This window comes from Prunus mume, linkage group LG8 (genome assembly GCF_029339155.1).
Source record: "Prunus mume cultivar Tortuosa linkage group LG8, ASM2933915v1, whole genome shotgun sequence".
Classification (NCBI taxonomy): Eukaryota; Viridiplantae; Streptophyta; class Magnoliopsida; order Rosales; family Rosaceae; genus Prunus; species Prunus mume.
Window position 1 is genome coordinate 6,847,228 of NC_142705.1, and position 25,526 is coordinate 6,872,753.

The following is a 25,526-nucleotide window of genomic DNA, read 5'->3' on the forward strand; positions in this document are numbered from 1 at the left end:
TGTCTATGTGACATGTTTAACACATCGGTTGGAGATGCTCTTAGTTGGAGCAACTTTGACATTTAATTTTTGTCTTTTCATATTTATATGGCAATTTGACATATCGGTTGGAGATGCTAAAGATTTATGAAAGAAACCTCATATTTACCCCAACTCCTCCCAGCTCTCCCAACTGGTTTCATTCTCACATAATCACATATAACCAGAGAGGACGTTTTCAACAAATTTCCCCATAAACCTCTTTTTTTGTCAAGACCCTAAAACATTTTTATTTGCCTATGAATTTATCATCATAATGAACAACATATGAAAACAGTATCATCGGCCAATGAAGCAAATTACAACATGCATACACAAAAAAGGAAGAAACAAACCATTTCTAGTTCTGGAGAAAAAAGTCTTGGTCATAGACCCAGAAATGAATCAGATTATAAAACTCACCAGACAAAAAAAATAAAATAAAAAATCAATGTTAATGGCATAGAAATTAAATTTTGACACAAACCCAGAGAGAGAGAGAGAGAGAGAGAGAGAGAGATTACTGACAGAGACGCAAGAACAGGTGGGGATGACAGAGATGGAGTTGGACTTGACGTGGTTGAAGTCGGCAATGCAGAGATGGGAAGTCAAAAGCCCAAGCCTCTCTTGGAGGATGGGTATTTTCAGAATAATAGTGGGTGAAAAAATAAGCTTATGGTTTTTCAAATTTACATAGTATGAGGGAAAATAGGACATAGGTGGAAATAGCAGCACTTCAAAAAACAAAGGGAGCTGATTTTCTCACTCATCTTTTGTGCATTTACACTCTTTGTTGAAAATTGTATGTTCTCACTCTTCTTTTATCTGCTTACACTTTTTTTATTTTTTTTATAATAATAAAAAAATATTAAAAAACAAAAGAGAGTTGATGGACACAAGAGGAGTAGGAAAATATAACCCTGAAAAAATCTCCTTTGGTTCTCGGTAGTTTTTGTTGTTGATTAATAAGAACCTTTTCTTGTTTGCTTGATCTTTGTTTCTTTGTTTCTTTGTTTGTTGCCCTGGTTTTACCCATTGCGGTAATATTCATCCATTTACAGAAAGGAAATAATATATCTATATAAAAGATCACTGGAAAGAAATGATATCTCAAATATAGTTTTAACCAAAAACTAAATTCCTTGCAAAGGAACGATGACGCATTTCATTTGTATAATATATGGATCCTCGTCAATGAGATACCTAAAACCCTAGAACCAAATCTTTGCTCCTAAATGTGATTTACATATGAATTTGTGATTTACATATTCAACATCCCACTCAATTCTTTCCAAATTGGGAGTCAAAAATATAATTATAGGGAATGACTTCTCAAAATCACTATAAGAGCACCGATATGTACACGATAAATATTTACAACAGGAAACCGTCCGAGCAAAATATACCATATTTTTAACTCTAAAACCTCCGGTGCTAACTTCAAAACCAGGGGTGCCACGTCGGATCCATCATGCACAAGTTCCTCGGAGTCAAGGCAGCTTCAACCAACTCGGTCACTCCGCGCTGCACCGACTGTGGTGGTTCCATGGCATTATCCTCCTGAATGCAGCAGAAAACACAACACACTCTTAGGGGCGGTTAAATTAGCAATCATTTCCAGATTCTGAACCTAATTTGAAAACCAATAAAACCTAAAAAATTAAAGAAAAAAAAAATTCAGCCCACCATTGTCCTGAAGTCTATTTGAAAAGACGAGGGAAAGGGAAAGAATGCAATTTTTTTTCTTCTCATTTCAAGAGGCATTTAATTGACATCATTGCAAGTGACACAAAGCTCTATGCTACTATAAGATTAGAGGCCCTGACTTACCTCTTCAGAAAAGTACTGTGGGGCAATTCCATTGATCCGGCCAATAACATGCTCGACATTGGTGATGACCTTCTGCTTAAAGTCAGCGGGGTTCATGCTACCCCCTCCAGCAAATGGGGCCATAGGCATGCCAAGGGGTCTTCTCCAAGACCAAGACAGCAGCTCGTCACGGAAGAACATAGCCAACTGATGCCACAGATGTTGACTTTGCTGCAATATAGGAAAATTGAGAATTAGAATACAAATAATTTCTTTTTCTTTCTTCATTCTCAACTTAGATCTGATTAATCCTCATACTGAACAACAAAAAACTCACTTTAGGTGAAACAACAGCCTGTGCAGCAGCACACATCGCAGACACAATGAGACCTTCCACTCCAAAATGGGAGAAGAAGGCTTGCATGTTCCTCGTAAGACGAAATGGTACTGGTTCATTAAACTCGATCATTCCATTTGCATCATATGCAGGATGAAAATCAGTTTGAAATATTTTGCCTGTGTTCTTAGCAAATAGAATTTTATTTGGCGACCTCCCAGCAATTTGTAGCATGAGAGACATGAAACTTGAGAGGGCCAGCTGGATGGCAAACTGCTTTTTGAAAGCCCACATATGGTTGCCATTTAGCAGAGTCTTGTACATGTATTGCGAAAAAATGCCATCAGTTACAAGATTTCTTGTTATGTCATTATAAGCTTGGAGGCGAAGGTCTACGACAGCTTCTGGTGAGATTTGGCCATGGCCAGATATGGCTTGGTTCAATTGCTCCTTAAAATAGGTGATGGGAAGATCCGCTTCCTTGTCATTCCTTGCACAATGATTCTCATACACCTCAAGAAAGGTGCTATACATCAAATCATCTTCTACCATGCGGACCTGCACATACAGCAATAGTTGAGTACAAGGGGAACTGAATCCCAAACTGACTATAAACTGCTGAGATGTCTTCAAGGCGGAAGTTATAAAAAGTGATTATGTATGAGTGGCTATACTATTAAATGTAGATAAGTCAAATGATCACACATGCTTTATATACATGGCCGGAACAAATTTCCTGCCCTTTCCTTTTTCCACACACACACAAGAGAGGGAAGATAAAATCTAATTCCATCAAATGTGTATGGGGATAAACCTGAGACCAAACAGGAATGATGATTGGGGTGTGAATAGAAATGTGGCGTCGCCTTGATTCCTTGTGCTTATCAAACATTTGGTTCATCACACGGAAAAGCTGCAATATTCGTTCATCACTTCTAGCATTAGGAGTCAAAGATGTCTGGACAATAAAATGACGTTGAGATCCATCCGAGCCAATTAAAGTCAAACGACGGAAACTACTTCCATGTCTTCGCACAATTGGTATATCAGCTCCAACCCTGTCTAACTTTACTGTATGGTCGGGTGCAATTTCCTGCGATCATTACAATCATGTTTTTTTATATAAGAAAATGCATTGAGAAATCAAATAGAATATTGAATGAACTTGATCATAAAACTGGCTTGTTTTTAAGAAGCTTGACAGTCATTTAACATGACAGAATCAGCTTGGGATACTACCATCTCCATTTATCCAATGACAGAGTCATACAGGAAGACCAATCAGTTAAATCATAATGAATAAACAATAAAGCCAGGATCCCAATGATAGGAGCAGAAATGTGCAAATACTGATTTGATTACCTGATCATTAAAGTATTGTCCTGGAACCTCTACATCAACGACATGGAAATCGCGCAACACCCTGCTTTCCTCTTCCAGCTTCAAGACAGCTGGAAACCTGTCCTCAACATTGCTCTGGAGGACATTTTTCCAATGTTTTAACCGCTCAGTCAATTCAGCGAGGGTACCCGGGAAAGTAGTAGTGCTCCCAGGATCAAGATCACGCTCGAAATCCTGTTTATACTCTCTCACAAATTCAACGTGCTTATTCACAGCATCCTGTGAAAAGCAAGCTCTGCAAACACCAGAGAGCTCCTTCTTAAGAGATTGGGGAACCTCAGCTGTTGTGGCAGTTGGGTACTTGTAACATCGATGAAGCAGTGCGTTAACAACAGCTAGAAGTCTCTCCTCTGGCAGAGTGACAAACCTTGAACCAATTTCAGTCAGCAGAGTCTGCACTCAGAAAGAAAAAAGAAACAAATATATCATCTAGTTGATCAAAAAGACCAAGATATGACTCCTTTTTTTCTTCAATATGCTTTCTCCATACGAGCAGTCTTAAACAAGATTAAACACTTTGGTATACCATGTATGGCTAGCTTCTTAGCAACACAAAAAGTTTGTCTTAATAGAATGTTAGTAGGTCGTTCTATCACATGGCTCCCTTGGTGTGAATTGCAAAAGAACATTTTTAGATGATTTGAGAATCCAAAGGCCGCAATTAGAGTCCTGAAGCATTCCATTCTGCTCACCCTGTCTTTTTGGATCACATGGAGCCTCTCTTTTGATTCTTTTATGGATTTGCCTTAGACAGTAGTTGTATAAGAGTTAAAGTTTCGATCTCCATTAATTAAAATTAATAAAATTGACTTACTAATAAAAAAATATAAAGTAAAACTGCTACATAACAAAAGTAAATCAAATATTTAATTTCATAAATATGAGACGGAAATATCACACCTCGAGTTCACTAGCCAAATTAGTATGCTTGCTTCTAAGAGCCTCCATTATATCTTTTGCAGCATCAAAAGCACTTGCAGCAGAAGGTACTGAACCCAGAGCACCATTGCGCCTTAATGCACTTTGACCACCATCATTGATGGTTGAAGAACTTTGTTGCTCATTCCCCGTATGGATGCCACTCTCGACACCTGTGGACCTTTCAGATTCTTGCCCATGAGAGTTTCCACCATCATGAGAACCAATTCCGCCACCGGATTGAGCAGCTTGATGAACTTGGTTGTCTGAGGATAAGTTACTGCCACTATGACCTTGTACTCTAGCGTTCCCATCAGCTAAGCCGATTGAAACAGCACTGGCACCAGAGGCACTTTGCTGCATCCTTTGAGCCATTGCTATTCTACTACCAAGTTCAGTTTTATTTGCAACATCGCGTCGTTCAAGCAAATACGTGCGCAGCCAGTAATATAGAGCCTGAGATTTTAATGCAAGAGAACATCAATATTTCTGTTGGAAGAGAAGTACTGTTTTAAATTTCTTCTCCTTTCACAAATATAACAGGACATTTTACCTGCGGATACACAGTGGCGATTTTTAGTAGGACGAGTTTGCAGTGGAGAGCTTCTGCCCTCTGCAAAGAAAGTAAGAGCTGTGGAATCCAAGAAAGCCAGACCCAGTGCGGAATTTCGTCAAGATATTTATCAAAAGCTTTCCCGACAGGTTCATTGGGAGTATCAAAGCTGAGAAGATATAAAACACGAGCAAGATGACTTCTTGAGTTAGATATGCCAAATTTGATGCCTTGAAGAAAGCAGCTCACAGCATACTCCAACCACATCTCGTCATTGGTTTCTCTGTAAGCCTGTGCAAAATAGTTTAGATAAGTCCTCACAAATAAAAACACCAATATTATTAAATACATTTGAAGCACAAACATGAAATACCATGTCACAGTAATTTCCCCAGCTTATCCATCCTTTAGGCAAATTTTTGAACAGGCTGATGGCATTGGAGTATGAAAGATTAGCACCTTCAGAGTCATTTAACTTTAACAAGAAATCCCCCTTCAGACGAAATATTTCTGCTTTATGTTTAACAGGAAAATACTCCAGATTAGTGCTGTTGATTAAATTGAGACCACTGGCAAGCTCTCCTTTCATTTCCAAATAAGCTTTTGCTTGTTCTCTTATCTTAACAAAGGCCTCCTGGTAGCATACACGGAAAGGGATTAGAAACCTGCATCTATTAAAACGAAAGTAGTTTATGAAAGAAAATTACCAAAATAACGTAGTACAGTCAACAAGTACAAAACACAAGCTCAGGAGGACAAGGTTCATGCAACATTACCTCCAGAAGGTTCAAATTGATACGTTAACATAATGAACATGGTTAGAAGTTACAAGAACCAAATGCAAGAAACGAAAAATCATAAATTGAGGGCTTTCAACAACTCAGCTAGTAACCCCCAGAATAAAGTCATTCATAAAGGGTCTTCTAGGCTTGCAGTAAATGCCCATAAAGGTTCAACACACATGTTTTTGCTTGTACTTGTTTGATGGGTGTAAAAAAGTAAGAGTGATGTCTTCCTAAGCCCAATACAATATATTTGTTATATTTTTAAATACCTGCACTTCCATCGTTGAATGGCCATACATCTTTTCAAGTATTATCACGCAAACATCATATAGGCCTTGCTTACGACCAACACGGGCAAGCTTATTGACGTTCCATGCTTTGTCACGATAACCAAGGTGATGAAGATTATTATTTGTTGTCGTGAAATCTTTGAATGCATCTATGACTGCATTATACATTTCGTTCCTCCATTGTAGTAAATCATACCAAACAGACATGTTATCCCATTCATTTGGAGTTCTCAGTCTCCAAGTCTCAAGAATGTCCTTGAGATCAGCATACAGATTTCCGTGCACACCAACTACGGAATTCCCAGAAAGCTTGTTTCCATTGGCAATGTCCACAAGAATTCTAGATGACTCTTGAACTTCAACTAGCTGTTGGAATTGCTGTAAAAGAGGAATCCTGGCATGGACAGACATCTGTGGCAACTGCCACCACTGATCCAAGGCAAGATCTACACCTTTCCCCACAATGTTCTCAGCATCCCCGACACCACTGGAATTTCTTTCATGAAGCGCAAAAAATGCTTGTATGAGCCGAAGTTTTGGAGTTTCTTCCACCTGAGCCTTTGTCATTACATGATCCTTCATATATGCCCAATCAGGCAATTTCCAAAGACTGTCAAGTAGTATTTCATAATTCTCAACACTCTTGCCAAAGTCTACCAATGCATCCCATTGACTAAGTTGAGTAGCACAGCACAGCCATTGTTCTTCCCAGAGACACATCTCGGGCTTTGGTATTGCATTGTTATATGTGCCTTGAGTTGCCTTAACCATTGCTTGGTAAAAGAGGCTTTGAGCACGCTGCCAGTAGCCATGCTGAACTAGCGAAAGACCGGCCCTAGTTTCTGCAGTGATTGGCCTTTTCTTCCACAGCCCACACCTCATATCTTCTTCATTGAGCAAGCGATAAAGTTCAGCAAGGGACTCAGAGCACTTTGCATCATTTGTGAACAACAAAACATGACTTTCCAGCAGTGCCAATGCTATGTGCCATGCATTGTAAGTTTTTCCAATATATTTAATGAGCTCACTTGGCATCCGAGGTTGAGGGTGGCTCAACTGAAGCCCTTCCAGAAGGGCTTGCACAACATTTGGTCTGCTGCCTTGCTGCTTCTTATGATAATCTTTTGAAAGGAGGGTAATCATTGGTTTAGCTAGTGCAACCTGCTCTTCCTTGTGTAAGGTCACCCAGACAATGGGAAACACCAACACCCATAAATGGTATGCGACATTGGCATCCATATGAGCAAGCTCTCTCAGTGGGATAATAAGATCAGCCACCTAAAACAGAGGAAAAATTAAAAAATTAAAAAAAAAGGTCAGACTATCAATCAATAACTCAAGCTTGTCGAGAGATATGGTTTATCACCCACGACTTTCAAAGCAGAATTAATTAGTAACAAACTCTGGGAGTGCAAGAGTGGGAGAGGGGAGATGCTAGAAACTATACATTCTTGTATGTGACTCTGACACCACATGGCATGCTGACGTGGTATTACAAGTCCATCCAAATTATAACGTGTAATGGGACTCGTAACACCATGTCAGCATGTGACATGGTGCTGCAGTCACAGAATAGTTTCTCCAAATGTACAAATAATGCACCAGCCTTACCTTGAGTTTGCTCATCTCATTCAAAAAATGCGCGTGCTTATGAACAAGGGTGTCAACTGTTAGAGGAGCATCCTCGGAACCCTCTGGAATATCAGTGACCTGGTGCTGCATCCCGGACGGGTCTGGAGAACCTGAAACCAGAAGTGGTGGCACCTTTGCAGAATTTGGAGCAAGAGTAATAGCTTTATCCTCGACTAAGATTGCTAAAAGAAGATCAAGGCCCTGTTTGAGCCAGAAGACATCACTCAAGGCTTCCCAATCCTGGAGGTGAATAATGTACTGAAGCCTAGCAAACAATGTTTTCCCCAGAGATTCATGATAAAGCGAGAAGAATTTCATCCTGAATTCAGGATCTCTTGCCCGTAAACCAAGCATGAATTGCCTTTCCACTTTCTGAAACACCTCTTGACGCAGGGATAGGGGATATCTGCACATCGATCAAATCATTTAATTATCTCATTTTATTCAAGTATAACAAAAGTGAACAGAAGTATATTACTTACTTATTTGAATCTGCACATAATCCATAGAGAAGCTGAAGATATTTACTGTCCCATTCTTCCAGAGCATTTGAGAAGTTTTGTTTATCAACCTGTGAAAGCTTTTGAAGAAAGGAAACTATTTCCTTTGGAGTGAGAAAAGCATTTGAACTGACAGATGTGCCTGGCTTTCCGAAGTCATCTTCAATCCACCCTTTTATTACCTCAAGTATGCAAAGCAGCACGGTAGCATCAGTACCTTTCTCAGCAAGCAAGGTATTCAATATGTTAGTTACAGATTTTTTGCAATCTGGAACAATCATGACCCTTTCACTAATAAGTTTCAGCACAGATTTCAGATTAGAAATAACTGCTCCAACATCAGCACCTTGACGAGAAGAGGAGACTGCAGAATCTAGCACAGATTTCGGATTAGAAATAACTGCTCCAACATCGGCACCTTGACGAGAAGAGGAGACTGCAGAATCTAGATCTTTTGTCTGACCCTGAAATAGAAGACAATTTTCGCTATTTGTAATTCAATGAAAGAGAGAAGGGATGTTATCAAATTTTAAAACATCATAAAACAAACTATAAACACAAATGTTCATTCCAAAATATAATCATTTGGAAAATAACGGAAATGTATTAAACCCTTCTAGATTAATTAAGTTCATTACGGGGGCTGAACATAAAAAAATAAACACTACAACTTAATACCAGCGCCCTCTTTAGTAGAAAAGATTAACAATGACCATTTAGTTAGTGGCATTTGTCTCTACTTTGATGGCCTCAGTTCAAATCTCAGAGACGACAGTTTGTTCTATAGTTGAAAAGAAAAAAAGAATCAGTAGACAAAGGTCAATTATGTCAAATCACATGTGTGCTTGGGTTGATTTTTTGTCATGGTTCTACCCCTGAATGAAGCCTCAGAGCCTTACTGTACAAAACTCGATCAAACTTTAGCAGTAAAGTTTGCCTCATACATATAAATGTAACTTTCTAAGAATATTTCTAATGTAGCAAATTGCATGTGATGACTTATCATACCCCCACAACCAAAAAAACAACAGGGGAAAAACAAAGAGAAAATATATACTTCATATCTTAAATGGTTATGCACACAAATAAAGTTTATAGAACCGTCCCACTACTTGCATGGAACAGAAAATCTAAATTCAAACACCAAGAATAGAGAACACAATGCTGTGTTTTAAAAACAGTGACCAAACAAGAAGAAACAAAGAAAAGCACATTGATGACAGCTGATATGAACAGAATAGGAAGCGTAATCCACATAGCGGCAAGGCAAACAAAGAGAAATAAGAAATAATAAAGATTAGGAATCAAATAAAATTTTCACCTTAATGAAGCATTAATTTATGAAACATGAAAGAGGTAAACATATGAGAAAACAGATACATACTTGTCTCAAATGAGAACCTGCTGATGACCCCATATCCCGTGCCAGGCGTTGAAGAATACGAACCAAGATGTAAGGATCAACAAAGTTCTTCTGCACCTCTGTCAAGGTTCTAATCACAAGCAGCACAAAGCTAATTGAATTAGCAGTGCTCTCTTCACTCGATGTTTGAGGAGCTGTAACAGTATTGATGTGCTTCTGTATTAGTTCATCAACCTTATGATATAATAGCTTCACATCTTGTGGTGTAGTAGCTGCTTCTGGAGGAAAAGCAACAAAGACCATTTTCAACAGGGAGCACAATGACTTTCCAGCATCCAACAGTTTATACTTGAAACATGGTTCAAGAATCTGTCCAAAAAAGCCAACACCACCGAAGTTGAGTGCATAAGTCTAGGTAATATTAGACTTTGTAAAAAAGAAAAACAGATGACAGTGTAAGAACATACCTGAGAAATTTGGTTGATATTATTTCTGATGAATAGATGTGGCTGCTTCTCTAGGACCTTATTCATAACATCCAAGCCCTGCGCGAGGGCTGTGGAAGGGTCCTTGGACTGAGGTTGAATGCTGCTAAGCAACTTCTCTAAATAATTAAACTTAACATTGGCAGTTGGCCACACCTCCAAAGCTTGTGAAAGTAGCTCTAAAGCTTGTTTGTACATAGTACTTGCTTCCTTGTCCTTAGGCTCTATGACCAAGGCAACCTGTTTCCAAAAGTCAATAAAGTGCTGAGACAATTAACTATCAAATGAACAAATCATGACAAGCTTTGATGCAGAACATGGAACTACAAACAAAAGTACAGAGACTCTGTCACGCTCATCATCAGCGACTTAATGAAAAATTACCTCTTCAATTACATATAACACTTGTACTATAAACCTAGAGAAACAAAAACCACCATAGAACAAAATTGAATTATTTATTGAGTAAAAGATGCCAAAGTCTAAGATAGCAGTCATCTTTTTTCTTTGTCCAGAACATCCATGGAAGGAGTGCCAAGATGGAGAGCATCACCGCCAGAAAGCTTAGAGGTTTCTTCTATACGCCAAATTAATGAGGTATTGAATACAAAAATAAAGTATTTTCAAAAAATCTCGCTCATACATGAAAACATAAGTAATGAGTTGAAAGGACTTTACCCTTATAAGGAAATTGATAATCATTTCCTCCATAGCAGCATTTGGCTTGAATTCTTCATCAGGTTGGCTAGCAGATCCAGGAGTCTCAATATTAGGTATTGATGATGCACCACCAGGAGACATCACACAGAGGGATTGAAGACCAGGTTCAACTTTGACACGCTTCGTTGAATCTTCAGGAAATGTAGACCCATCCACAGAGCGCTTAGGATCAGCACCAGCAGGGCCTGGATTAAAACCCTCACTGTTCTGATTGGTGACATCACCATCTACTACTATTTTCATTTCATTTTGCCTTTGTCTTTCCCAGCCAACCACCAAGCCAGCAAGTTCAATTGCGAGACGCCTGTTTTCTGCAGAAGTGTTGTAAGGCAATCCAAGGCGACTAAGAGAATTGACCATCTGAGGTACAAATTGCGCTCTACAGCTGTAAAAGAGATCTGAATGGCGCACAATAAGCTGGAAAATGTGAATCAGATTAGGGATTGAGTGGCCTTCCTCGACCAAAATTTTTTTGGTGTACCGTATCCAAATTGGCATGCGAGAATCTCCAAGCGGCAACCTACGTGGCAGTGCTGGCATTAGTATATCGAGGGCCTGCTTGACCAGCATTTTATTCTCTTGCTGGCAAGTTCTCAGAAGTGCTACAAAAACCTGCATTCTCAAATCAACGCCCAGATACTAAATTAAGATAACTTTCATTTTAATAAATTACTCAATTTGAACCCAAAGTCATGAGCATATTTGGGTTGTGAGTGCTCTCATCACATGCTCATGGGCTCGAGTTTGACAGAGAACAAGTATAAATAGACCACACTAACAATCCAATATTTGGTAAATTGCTTTGAATTAAAGTATTGATGTCATTCCCATTCCCATTCCCAAGCAAAATTGTGTCAGCATAAATAATAAACACAAAAACTGAGATCTTTTTACATGACAAATACAACATGAAAACCTAAATTTCCAAAGCAGTAAAACTCAATGCCAATAACAGGTTAAAACCTTGTGCCAACAGGACATTAAAATTGATATCATGTCCATAATGTGCCATACCTGGAGTATGATTTTTTCTGGGGCTTGATAGGCCTCCAAGAAGTGGCAAACATTTACAAATGCCCACTGTTTACTGGCACTATCTTCGCGTTTGAGATGATTCCAACCAAATTTGATAAGTTCTTTCCTATGATGGACAAGGTCATTCTGCAGATACTTGAGAAGCAAAGTGGCAAGCTGCAAAAGTTCTATTCTCAAGGGCTCGTCATATTCAGCAGAAACCTACGGAAGTATGAAATTGGTAAGATATAGAAACAAAATGAACTTCAGCCCAAAAAATAGGGACAAGTTAAAAACAGCACCAAGAAAATAAGATAAGATATAGGGGCGATGGAGACGTTTAATTCTTTCAAAAAATATACCTCTTCTGGAGGATCGAGAAGTCTATCAACAATCGTTTTTATAATAGATTGGTCAACAACTTCCCAACTTTGATCATTTTGGAAGGAATGAGCCAACATCGGAAGAATGAGCATTTGCATAATAACCACCAGATGATCGTGGCCAAGTTGTTTTGACTGGAAAAGATTTAGAAAATGCAAGAGAAGTGCTTTCTTAAAGTTAGGTGGATATCCTTCTGCAACCTGAAAAGAGACAATGATTGTTTCACAAACATTCAACACAAATAACATAAAAACGACGTAAATTTAAAGAACCCGTATTCAAAGTACCTCGATGATATAAAACTCCTTCAGAAATGTAAAATCAATTCGAGTATGAAACAAGAAGATGGAGAGTATATCAAAGAGAACATTCACTTCTGTTTTGTCATGTCGTAAATAATTCAGGAAGCATTTGACAAGCCATTTGCTTTCTTTAACCTGCATTTTAGAAACATTAGAAAACAAACAAGATCTGATGACGCATATTAATTGATACACACAGAAAGTTAAACAATAACGGAGAGAAATTTATAAAAAATTTAACAGCAAATCAAAAGTGATATTTGATATTTCAACAAGCAAAATTCAACATGTATCAACACTCCAAACAGCAAGAAGTATTCGGGGGGGAAAAAAAGAAATTAAACCCTCAAAAGGTCACATATTTCGCATAAGAGACAAAGTTGGTGGGTTTCCCCTATCTTAATATTACCCAATAGTATTGCTAATTTTCAAAAAATAAAAAATTACCAATAGATAACCAACAAAGAAAGTATACAGCTTCTGTATAACAAGCCATTAAACTAACCTGCACTAAGTTCAGCTCCTGTTCATTATGTAGACGAGATAGTCTTGCAGGTGACTTCCAAACAAGTACCAAGGTATCAAACACAATTCGGTTACTCTGTAGCCAGCCAGGTATCAATTTGACTAAAGTTTTGATAAGTGCAAGTCCCCGAAAATAAGCATCTGGTGTTGCACCAGGATGTGCAGATGGTGGATTAGAACTATCAGGTACAGGCTTAACAAGACCTTCATCACCCAACAAAGCGGTAGGAGGAGTTGACGATCCCGAAGCAGTTGGCAAAAATTCAGGAAAAGCACTTGCGAGTATTTTCTGTGGTGATTTAGCAAGTTCATCTCTCAAAGGCTGGCCAGCATCCGATCGGATTATATACATAAACCTAAAGATTATATGAAAAAATCAAATAAATGCACATAAAGGGAATTGGCAATTTAGAAACAAAATTCCATGAGATTTATACATATTTGAAAATTTCATCATAGTGATAGGATAAATACATCTCTCAATATATTGAGACATACACATTTACTTATAGAGGCAGGGAGTTTTTAGATCACTTGGTCACCATTGACCATGAAAACGTCCATGGACACCAACCGCTGGATCAAAATTCAACAATTGGCATTCAAATTTGTTTTAAGTCCAGTATTTTACTTTTGGGAATTAATGTCAACCATCATATTTTGATCCAATTGCTAGTGACCATGGATTTCATGGTTAATGATGGCCAAGAGGTCATAACTATATATGTAAATGTATATTGCATCCACACATTACCTCCTGAAGTACTTTGGTTCACTTAAGCGAGCAAGAAAATAATCAACTGCAAGTGTTGCATAGCGATTCAAAAATTTTGTCAGTGGAAGACGATATGGACTGTTAATCTCACTGTATACTTGTCCCGGAAGAAGTGCTCCTTCCAATTCTATAGTCAAGGTTACAAGTTCATCAAGGAATTTTGATGCAGCCATAGGAAGAAGGTGAAAAAGCTCGATAATAGCTGAAAAGAACACAAATTTGACATCATATCATCTGTAATCATGCATATGCATAGGTATACAAGAACTGATGACCAAAAGTGGACAACCAAAAATATATTACCAGCTGCAATTTTTGGCTCTTCACCAGCCTTCCATGATTTCTGGCTTTGTGCAAGTTTTTCAGGCTCTAACCATTTCTTTAGGTGTTCCAGCAGTTTGCCGCCCAAGGTAACATTAAACCAATTGGACAGAAGTTCAAGAAGACGGGCCAGACCTTGCAGAAGAGGCATGCTCAGATTCTTCGTATGTGCCAAGTTCACCAAAATAGGCCTGAGGCTGCTCTGCAGAAGTTCTTTTGGCATCCTCTGCTGATTAATAACCTGCATAGCAATGGAGTAGAGTTTGTTTTCTTATAAGAAATGGAATAGAGTACATTTAAAAATAATAAAAAGACTTCTTAAAAAACCCCAACTTTATAAATCATCCACCATGTCTTAACAAACCAAAACAAAACATGATAGACAGATAAGTAACATCACCAGTCAAATAGACAAGCTACGATAAGTGATCCCTAATGTGAAACCTAAAAACAGAGGCCAGTGCTTTCCTAGGATAATCATCATAGTCATCGATCATTATACATTCAGACATGTATTATAGCAAGACAAGAGCAAAAACCATATAGATTGACTAATTTAAAAGGAAACAAGACCTGTCGCAAGCCTTCCTTAGCCACAGCAACAATTTCAGGTGTTCGACATGTCAAAGATTTGAAAAACATGGAAATGATCTTTGCACGCAGTTCTGAATGATTTGGAGTTTTGAAATCTGCCCACGCCATAGTAGTACAGAGTAGCTCAATGCAGGCTGTTCGAAGCTTGTTTAGTGATGTTGCCACCTTTGGGTTCATAAACTTCACAACCCATACAGTTTCATCAGCCTCAGCTATTTGCAATGCTTCTTGGAGAAAATTAACCAATTCTTGAGTCAGCTTGAGAAGAGGTGGCCTCAAGGCAAGGCAGAAGTTTAAAGCTGTAACTGTTCCCACCTGTATACCACCAGATCAAGTCAAAAAGAAATTCAACAAATCCCACTAATGACCATTAGCAACATAGATTACCTGTTGATCAACAGTTTTTGACCGGAGTGATCGCACCAAAAGAGGCTGAAGCAAATTTTGATATAATGGTTCAAGCAGCTCAGATACCTCACTACCAGTTCTACTAGCCAAAAGTGCCAAACATGACTGCACATTCTTTCTGACGATAACAGATGCATTTGGATTAAACAATTCTGTGGCAAGGAAATCAACTACTCCTTGAAAACTTTGCCGGCGTGGTTCACTGTTTGCTTCGTCAACATTATTAACTACGCGAAGAACCTGTGTAAGCACCTGACTCGTCTCTTCTTGCTCTTTGCTAGCATAAATAGGAAGCCTTTTAAGAACATATACCAAACCACGCACAATTCTTACTTGGAAAAGGCACAGGGTCTCAACAGTAACCTTTCCAACCAAAGCACCAAGTCCCATAACACCTCCCATCTGCGCTTGCCATGTTGTCCCATAGCAACAATGCAAAAGACGGGGCAGAAGTTGCTCGAAAACAGGGATGCGGACACTTGGAGGAGGAGAGTATACGGGATTCAATGACGGACTAGAGACCATCATTGGAGTACCAGGGCCTCTTGACATTGGCACATCAGCATGCTTTGAGCGAGCAAGAAAGAGAAGTGTCTCAGAGAAAACATTTAAAGCACTAAGTGCAGCCTTGGCATGGAGCCTGTTTTCATCTGCTAGCACATCAACTAGAGCATCTAAAAATATCAGAGGGTGCAACTCTTTGAGGTTTGATGAACTACTATTCTTTGACCTGGAACTGGAACCAACATTGGCATTTGATGAAAGCATAGGGGCCCCAAGTGTAGCAGTTGCAACTGCAGTATTTGTTAAGGATGAATCAATATGGAACATCATTGCAAAATGGCGGCATACATTGACAACAAAGTCATCCTTGGGGTCATGGAAATCTGGTTCCACACTGGCAGCAATAACAGTCATTAAGAGAATCTTGAAAACTGACTTTTCAGCCATAAGTTGGGTCTTCGTCTTTACACCTAAGTCAGCCTGCAATTATGTCTAAATTTATTATAATGTAATACTATTTTTCTATTTTATTTCCCATTGTGGGGTATCTGAAAACAAAAATTCAGCGGGAAGAAAATTAAAGGACAGGTTAAGAAAAGAAATTGCAACAGTCAATAAGAAAATAAAACGCATCTAACCATTAACAGAGTATTCTTTTTCTTTTATTATTATTACTTTTAATTGGTTGGGGGAAGGGGGGGAATATCTGGACAATAAAGTTTCTAAAAGATGAGACATAATAAACTAAGGTGTAAAAGTCAAGGTATAATACAGATAATTAATACCCACATAGGTATATTCTAATACATGGAGTTCACTTGTGCATTAACTCATAGCATGTTCTAGGTAAAGTGCTAAAGAACAAAGATGGACCCACAGTGCAGATCAATAACAGGATCCCAAAAATGTTTATCAACGTTCGAGCATCATTTTTCCAACTTCAAAGCCAACAGTGAATAAAATTACAATAAAAGACAATAAATAAAAAAATTATCTTGAGGTTCAAATCACTAGCAGGCTCAGCATTCAGCACTTTACAAAGTGATAACATTAACCAAACCAACCTTTATTCCTGATGTTTCAGGCCGCTGCCAAGAAGAATCAACTGCAGAAACTAACAAAGTTGACAACTGACTAGGTGTGCATCCATTGTCGGTAAACTTTTCTGGCAAATTAAGCTGAGATGATAAGCAAACACGAAGAAACTTCAAAGCCTGTTTTCGGTAGAACGTATCAATTCCACCATTTTTGTGCATAACAGCTACCACAGCAAGATTAATGCATCGATCCAATGGCACCAAAAATGGGGTTTCAGGCTCAAATGTAAGAATCACACGGAGTCCATGCTCTGGGTTCTCCTTGCACTCAAGTGCAAGGGGCTCTTTCAGAAAACGCCTGTTACGACCTCCTAGCTTGCCAAGGAGTTGCAATGCTTTTGCACCCCAAGAATAGGGAGCAGGCCTCAAGTGAGACCATAGGGCCAAAATCACCTCAGACATTACATTAGCCATGCTCGGTTCCAAGAAATCAGGATTCAAACTATCTACCCAAAACTCCAGTGTTCTTAAACCTAAGCCCACGAGATCATCGCTTCCTTTAAGACACAAAACAAGAGGCTTCATAAGACGGGGAAGGTGTGGTAACAATGAGCTTAAGCGTGCAGGCAAGGTTAAGCACAACTCCAGTAAAAGGTCCCTCATATCTTCCCCTGTTGGACCCTCAAGCATCATCAATAGCATATTAAGACAAGGTTGTAACATAGGAATCAAATCCCTCATAAGAAGATCAAATTTGCATGCTGCCAGTGCTCGAAACGTTGCGCGAAGAAGTTGCATATAACCAAGAGGCTTTTCAACTTCAGTAGCATTTTTCATGCAAACTTCCATTATAACAGGCACGTGAGGTTGCAAAATACGTTCAAAATCTGAAGGCGCCTTTGAAACTGCGCCAAATATGAACCGAAAGAGATGCAATACTAGTTTTGCTGCAGGTTTATCTGGATGCTTCAGAACATCAAGTTTACTGTTTACAAGATAATTAACCAAAACATCTGCAAAAGGCCGATATACTTTAGGGGCTTGCAGAAGTGTAGAGAATATGTGAACCAATTGGTTGTTGCAAATCATGCACTCAAAAAGCTCAGGCATGCATAACGAGAACATGTCCATTAAATCTCGAGGTTCCATGATAGCCAGAATCTGGGAAAAGAGTTGCAACATATCCCTCTCCTCATCCTTCTCCTTGAAGAGAGCCAAGCAATGCACCCCACTCTTTAAAACACCAGAAGCCTTTCGAACCTACCCAAGACCAAAGTCAGACCAAGTGAATCAAACCACAAAACAAACCCCAAAATTCATAACTCAATCTGTAAATACCTCCTCTTCTCGCATCCCCTTAAATGCTTGAGGCGCTGGTAAATTAGATGATGGTGAAACAAGCACCTGTGGGTGTGTTCCATGGGTGGAAGCAGAAACCTTAAACCATCAGAAATGTCGCATAAGATAACAAATGTTAAGCAACTCAGAACAAACTATTGACATAGTTAATAATACCTGTGATCGCGGCAAGTGCGCATGGGTAATACTCCATATGATAGTCTTCATTCCTGACAATATATGGAGCACAGATTGATCAGCGCATGAAGGAAAAAAAAATTAGCAATACCACTCAAGAACATATCAGAAGTGTAAGAAACTTAAGATCACAGATTCTTTAAACAAGTAACACTATAATCTATAACTGGAGACACAGAAAAAAAAAATTACACTAAGGATCACTTACCCATGACCAATGTCTTAATCAGATGTTTACAATCATTGACTTCCTTAGAATGTTCGACAGTGACCTGCAAATTCAAAACTGCCTGCAAACAAATGATATGCCAAAGAATTTATTTATTTTTAAGGGAGTTTCACTAAAACACCCAAAATGGAGGTTGAAATTATAAAAAAACCCAACACCCAAAACACTTTATAAACACACCCAAAACCCATCATTACACACACTCAAAACTCATTTATAAACACACCCAAAAAGTTGACTTTGGGGTTGATTTTGGGTGTGTTTCTATGTTTAAATAGTGCTTGGGTTTTTTTATAAATACATGTCTAGGATTGGGTTTATTTATAAATTTGTATATTTGTAAATGCCATGTTTTATGAAAGGGAGTGCGGTGGCTATATAATCAAGCAATTAAAGAATTGGACAAAAAGCAAGTAGACAAACTTCGAAGCATGGATATCTATTTTCAAGTTATTCTTCTAATACACCCAATATGTCTACATTTTCTTCCATATCAAAAGGAATGTCAATCTAACTTTCTTAATAAATGCATTAATGTCAGCAGTATTTTAAACCCTTCAAAACCTGCAATGTCCTTCTCAAATGTCTTTATAATTGCAGAAAATTTTAAAAAGGAAATTGAAGGCTTTTAGATTCCATGAGCAACTGAAAAGCATTTATAAATCCACCGGCTTAATCCTCAATGATGAACATATTTAATACCATTTTTATGACCTTTTAAAGTGTAACATAGGGAATAATATATAGTTAGCATTTAGAAGGGAAAAAAAAAGATGTATTTTAGCATTAAAAAAATTAAAGGTGGAGAGTACAAGAAAAAATTAAACGGACAACTAGAAACCATAAAACAAATTATGCATACACAAACAGTAATCTCAAAGAGAAGTTGTCAAAACTACCTGCACAGGGAGCTCAAGCTTTGACCTTAGAGTAGCACGGTCCTTTCCCTCCTCAGCCTCCTCCAACAGCTATCAGGAAATACAGAGACACGTCAGTATCAACAAATAAGGAAGATACAACAATCAATCAACCAAGATCATTAGCATCTGGATAAGATGGATTTCAGCAAATGCAAAGAACCTCAAAAGCCAATAGCATCTTAATAACAGTCAATTGACTACCAACCACTCCCAAAACATAATTAACCAAATTATTTCAATACATTGTCGGAAACCAAGAAGATAATTATTTGAGCTACAGACAATATGACATGTAACATAAAACTCCTTTACTGCAGCACATAAACCATACAAAGACAATATATATATATGTATAATACATAGGAGAGCATTTTTGCTCACCAATTTAACCCAACCCAAGGTGTATCCTCACCACCCTTGTCAACACTTGACACGTGTCCATATGCATAACCACGGTTCCATAAATACAAAGTAAAAAGTTAACCATGGTTATGCCTATGGACATGTGTCAAGTATTAAGAAGGGTGGTGATAATAGACCTTGGGTTAAAGTGGTTAGCAAAAATATATCCTAATACATAGCCCATATGACGAGACAAAAGCTTCCACATGAAACAAAAATATCAAATAAAGAAGAGACCCTTGCAGTTGAGAAAATCTACAGCAGTCAAAGATTACCTGAGGAATAGTCCGCTTGAAAGTACTAAATTTTCCAACAAAAGCATCCAATATACGCCCCTTCAAAGAACCATAATATTTTATAAGCTAAAAGAAAGAGAAAACTCATAAAGTTTACCAATTCAAACCATTCTAGGCAAACAGTTAGATTGCAACTCAGACCAATAGAATCCGTGCTTCATCCATAGATGGTTGGTCGACACCTTTCTCAAATATTGGCTCCACCTGTGTACCAACAAATTTATAAATATAACTGAATACCCAAATGAAAATAAAAACTGCAAAATCTCTTGAATAATAGAGTTAGCATATGCACCAGATTCAGCATCAAGCGAGCACAAGTAGTATGAATGCTCAGTGACAATGAAGCATCATGCATGTTGCTCGAAAACAAGTATATGATTCGGGATAACTGCAGCACATAATGTAAGTATGTTAGAAGATAATTTAAGTTATGATGAAAACTGTGAAGATACACATCAACAAAAATCAAATTTTAAAGCAATCAAATTAAAACAGAAACAAAGTGCCAAATGAGCCACTGACCATTACGGAAAATAAAAATAAAAAACACAAAAACCTGTTAAACAAGCAAATGCTGACACTTGAGATAAATTACAATTCAAAGTATGTGTAACTAAGTTAATTATCCTTTGTCTTATGCCTTTTTGTTAATTGGTTGATTATCCTTTCATATATTCTTCTAGAAGGCCCAAATTGAGCATTGCAGTTCATCGCCTAAAGAGAAAACAACCAATAAAAGCCTGAAATAGAAGAAGTATAATCAAAAGTAATCCACAACATACGAATTCCTGTGATTGACATCGTCGCTTCCTTTTTTTCATTTCCAATTTCAGTGTACATACTAACAGTATCATGTATTTACCTCAGTTCTCAAATTTATAAAAACTTGATAAGAAATCATGACAACAACAACAACAACAAAAGCATATGATAAGAGGATAAAATTGAAATACAGTAGTAGCAAGACTCTTCGGGCATGAATAACTGTATAAATCTTGCCACTCAGATCTCCAACAGCTTTATAGGCATTATACCCTCCTGTATGACATGGAAATTGATTGATTCTGTGTTTTCTCAATCCAACAAAAGGAAGGTTACTTTGGGTCATAAAAGACTTATTTGAAAGCATAATCATAATGCAGGACAACCAGTAAGTGCCATATATCTTAACTATGAAGAAAGTTCCTTCAAGGATTCAGGTTGAATCAACTTTTCTTAGATAGGAACAATGACCTTCACAACAAAGAAACTAAGTAAAAGGGAGATGGGCAAACTGTCCACCTAAGACTAAGCACAACACATAAGGCAAACCAACTACAGACACAAGACTAGCAAAACAAACATCACCATGAAACTCCCACCCATCAACTACGAAACCATCATTATCCTCTCACTTTGCAGAAGTGCAACAATCAAGTGAACATAGGTAATTCCTGAAATTCATCCATGGAGGATGATGATAAAGATGTACAACCGTACGATACACAGTGAATGAAAGTTGTACAATGATAAATAGGATTGAGCCTCATCAAAGCCAAGACAGTGATAACACTGGTTTTACATTAGATATCACGTAAAGGAAATACCTGTGACAAGGAAAGGTCTGCACGAACATGATGAACAATCTCTGCAAGCAGACTATATGCCAATGGCCTCAATGTCTCAAAGCAGGCTCGACCACTTCCAACCAGAACCCTGAAAAGGTTAAAGAAGAAAAGGGCTAAAAAAATCGAAGCATAGTCAGCTATAACAATATTCTATCTTCTCTAAGTTCAGGAGGAATAGCTAATTCTTATTTGTATCTGAAAGTTAAAAAGTCAGGAAGAACTCCAAAGTAGAAATGTGGGAATGAACATTATAGTTCTGTCCAGTGGAAGGTTGTGCATTATCAAAAACAACAAATATGATTGAAAAAAACTGCCCACATGGGAAGCAGATTTGGGGGAGAATCATGTCGTGGCCCTTTCCCTAATAAAATTCAAAATCTTAACATATTTTAATCTAAAATTCAACATGTCGGCCAAAAAAATATTTCAATCTGATGGCGACCAACATGAACTTTCCAGCAGAAGGATCGTTTAGGTGGGGGCAAAGGATCCCATAAAATTAAAAGAGTAATTCTATTATCTACACTACGTGTCAAATTTTGGTATTCATCTGTCCATTAGCAGCAGTTTTATATACATCTCTTCAAAATGATGCTTTTGTTTAACCATGAATACATAACAGAATAAATAAACCCCTCTTGAAATCTGTTCCAAGAACATGTTTTAAGACTACTAACAAGAATATCTTTTCTCCATTATATAAAGATATTGCATTTATCCAACTCAACTTGACAATGAACTTTCTGTATCATTGTTTTGGCAATTAGAGGTCACCATATGATTGAGTCAACAGTGTTACCTTTCCTCCAATAGTGTGTCAATCAGAGGAAATAAACCCCTCTTGAAATCCGTTCCAAGAACATGTTTTAGGGCTACTAACAATTCCTGTATTCATAAAATATTTATGATTCAGACTTACATTCACGGAAGAATAAAAAGATCCAAGCGGAGAAAAATAAACTAAGAGACAAGAATTTTTACCTTTCTAGTTGATACAGAGTCTGAACATGTAACTAGCAAACTGACTATGCTTTTACATATGCTTTCTTCATGCGGTCTGATATAATCAGCAAAGCTCTTCAAAAGATACGTTAAAAAAGAAACTGTCTGCAATGGAAAAGAAACAAATTAGTAAAAACTCATGAAAAAACCTGGACGGGTTGGACAAAAAAATTAAATGATTAAACAAGTGTAACAAACAACAGTGCCCTGCTCGTGTAACATTTAATACATATAAACTCAACAGAAACACCTGCTTACCTTCACCTGTGCACCCTTCAACTCAATGAAATGAGTCTTCAAATGAAGCGGAACCTTTTCAGGGCCAGGAACAGATATAGCAGCAACCATCAAAGGCAACAGGTGAGGAATATTGGTCTGCACAAGTCGACTATACAACTGAAATAAAAACATGACCACCAGGGGACTCTCGTTTATAATTTTGAAAGAACGTGTACTGGGGTTAAGCTGCCCACCACCAGCATACCCACTACCACCAATACCGCCACCCCCAATTCCACCACCACCGATACTGCCGATACTACCACTCAATGGTTGATCTAAAGAAGTATCGATAGGCTTGATATCTTCCCCACCCACCGCCCCATTTTCAAAGAAATGGTTAACCGTCAACTTAAAGTTTTGGTAAACTTTACAAACAAAGTCCAAGAATGGCTGAACTTCATTTTCCAGAGTGGGCCTGAAGTTCCTAAGGAGGTCAAAGATAATACGGATACATATTAAGCCATTCTCTTCGTTGTCAGTGGTTAGTACTTGCATTGCGACCTTCAAGAGTTCCTGGACAAAAGGACGGAGTACTTCACTGTGGGGGAGACGATTGAGAATCTCCACCACGATGTTTCGGAGCTTGTGTTCGGGATTATCCGTGAACTGTGGTTTTGTAATTTTCTGAAGAATCACTGAGAATGCATGAAAGTAGCATCTTAGGAAATTCAAGTACTCGGCAGTGTGCGCAATCTCTAGGCTGTCCCGAACCTCCATTGCCATCTGAAGCCTTGCCTGAATTGCTGTTCCAAAAAAGAAGGAACAAAAGAAACAAGAACATCGTCAAGACCTTCGTTCAAACGTAGTTAAATCAATAATTAATCAAATCAAAATTGAGCTGTTTTGTTTTGTTATACTATTGGGTGTGAATACAGAGGACATGCTTGGTTCAATAGGACCTGCATTACTGGAAAATAAATTAAAATTTTGCACAGGAAGATGAATATGATTCTCATATTAAGGGCTCGTTTGATTAAATTTTATCAAAATTATATAACTTTTGCTCAGAAGCTAAGGGAGGTTTAAGAGTTCAAAACCATAGTTGAATTATGCTTCAGAGAGAGTGAGAGAGAAAAAGTACGGAGGTCAATCTCGACGAGACGCCGAGCGTGTTGCTCGAAATTCTGAACCGGACTCATGGCTTAGTAGAACAAGCAGAAAGCAACCAAAAAACCCTAGCTTTGCCGCGAAAAACACGAAACGCACAGCTTCGAAACCAAATTTCAAAGACTCTGGTTGCTCAGATTAAAGTGCTCCCGGCGCGACTCTGCAGCCTCCTCTTCTTCTACTTCAAGAAGCACTCCAAGCAACCGGAGCTCTCCTACTTACTGCTGTTGGTCTAAAATGGAAGATATCGTACGGATAAAACGGAGGAGAAATTGAATTTCAATGTTGGAAATTAGGGCTTTTTCGAGTGATGCTCGGGAAATGGTCTTGTAATTTCTCTGTATGTTATGTTATTTACGCTGACAGTGTTCTATGTTTCTCTCTCATCGTGTCCTCGAGGACTCGAGATTGGGGGGAATTGCGTTGAGGAGTTTGCAGGGACGAAAGCCGTTTTATAGAGTGGTTTAACGGACTCTGAAACCGTTAGAGGCCCAAATTTAATTTAGGGACCTGATATTGAGTTATTGGGCTGATTTTATTTGCAAAGGGTTTAGGGTTTAGGGACCTGCTATTGAGATAAAAGGCCGGGAGAGAAGTTATATTTGTACCCAGCATCTGCTCATCGCTCACACCTAGGGATCGTTTGGGACGATGGAATTGACTAAATTCTGGAACTGTCTTAGATTAGTTCCTCAGTTTGGTCTTAGCTATATTAAAGTACTGACTTATGTTTGGTGTTGCATCGGACTAAAAATATATATATTAATATTTAATTTTAATTAAGGATTTTGACCTGAAAATAAATACAAATAAAACAAATAAAATTCTAATATTTAAATTTAATTACAGATTTTGACCTATAAATAAATAAATTCTAATATTTTTTAAAGGCTAAAACTTGTGTCCTTTTTTTTCTTTCTTCCTCTTCTCTACTTTGTCTTTTCTTCTTCCTTTCCTTCCCACCCGTTTCTTTTTTTTTTTCTTTCTTTCTTCATATTCTTTCCTTTCTCTTTTGTTCTTCCTTCCCTCATTTTCACTGTCTTTATGCCACACTATTTAAGATTTCATTTGGAATTTTGTTTTGTTTTGAATTTTTTTTGCATTCACCACATACCAGAAGTGGATGGCTCTCTTCAAAGTTGGGGTACGGAGGCTGAGAGCGCCCCGAGATGAGGATGGTTGTTCACTCAACTAGACTAGAGGCAGACCCAATCAAACCATCAACCTATAAGTGGATTTGTGCTGGTTGGTTATGGATTTGATGATGGTGGTCAAATGGTCATGGACTCGTGGTGGTGGTGGTTGGGGACTTGTGGTGGTGATGGTCGAGCTCGTGTGTTTGATGGTGGTGGTGGTATCCAGCCAGACTCGTGTGTTCAAAATAACACCCTCGTTATTTTGCGAACCACGTTTTGGGCTCACTGTATTACACAAGTTAGTCTGATGTTTTTTCCCCATTGAACTATG

General features: G+C 38.1%; 1 protein-coding gene across 2 annotated transcripts; it reads right to left on the bottom strand.

The window, feature by feature from the left end:
* Window positions 1–1,138: 1,138 nt before the first annotated feature.
* Window positions 1,139–24,489, bottom strand: LOC103340296 (Phosphatidylinositol 3- and 4-kinase family protein with FAT domain-containing protein). 2 transcript variants are annotated; one of them, XM_016796292.2, is made up of 35 exons: window positions 24,034–24,489; window positions 22,929–23,695; window positions 22,650–22,775; window positions 22,468–22,553; window positions 21,648–21,756; window positions 20,354–20,449; window positions 20,200–20,262; window positions 20,038–20,097; window positions 19,340–19,408; window positions 18,420–18,501; window positions 18,191–18,243; window positions 18,014–18,079; window positions 16,703–17,935; window positions 15,114–16,118; window positions 14,706–15,041; window positions 14,115–14,373; window positions 13,791–14,013; window positions 13,017–13,392; window positions 12,497–12,646; window positions 12,188–12,409; window positions 11,826–12,047; window positions 10,770–11,423; window positions 10,074–10,331; window positions 9,628–9,975; window positions 8,226–8,707; window positions 7,723–8,149; window positions 6,091–7,389; window positions 5,410–5,670; window positions 5,037–5,327; window positions 4,466–4,939; window positions 3,527–3,958; window positions 2,979–3,257; window positions 2,165–2,722; window positions 1,849–2,058; window positions 1,139–1,578 (listed from the first exon to the last, which is right to left on the bottom strand). In XM_016796292.2, exons 1-35 carry the CDS (start codon window positions 24,089–24,091, stop codon window positions 1,459–1,461), a joined length of 11,754 nt encoding a protein of 3,917 aa, XP_016651778.2. In that variant the 5' UTR covers window positions 24,092–24,489; the 3' UTR covers window positions 1,139–1,458. The 2 variants fall into 2 exon arrangements, with proteins under 2 accessions (XP_016651778.2, XP_008241909.2); XM_008243687.2 differs by having other exon boundaries at window positions 18,014–18,112.
* Between the last annotated feature and the right edge of the window lie 1,037 nt (window positions 24,490–25,526).

What these genes read in the sequence shown, in the direction of transcription:
- LOC103340296 (XM_008243687.2), bottom strand. Translation starts at nt 24,091, where the DNA reads ATGAGTCCGGTTCAGAATTTCGAGCAACACGCTCGGCGTCTCGTCGAG. An exon ending in ACTCTGTATCAACTAGAAAG is followed by an intron (nt 22,554 to 22,649) that starts GTAAAAATTCTT and finishes TTATGAATACAG; the next exon opens with GAATTGTTAGTAGCCCTAAA. An exon ending in CAGACCTTTCCTTGTCACAG is followed by an intron (nt 20,450 to 21,647) that starts GTATTTCCTTTA and finishes TATGTGCTGCAG; the next exon opens with TTATCCCGAATCATATACTT.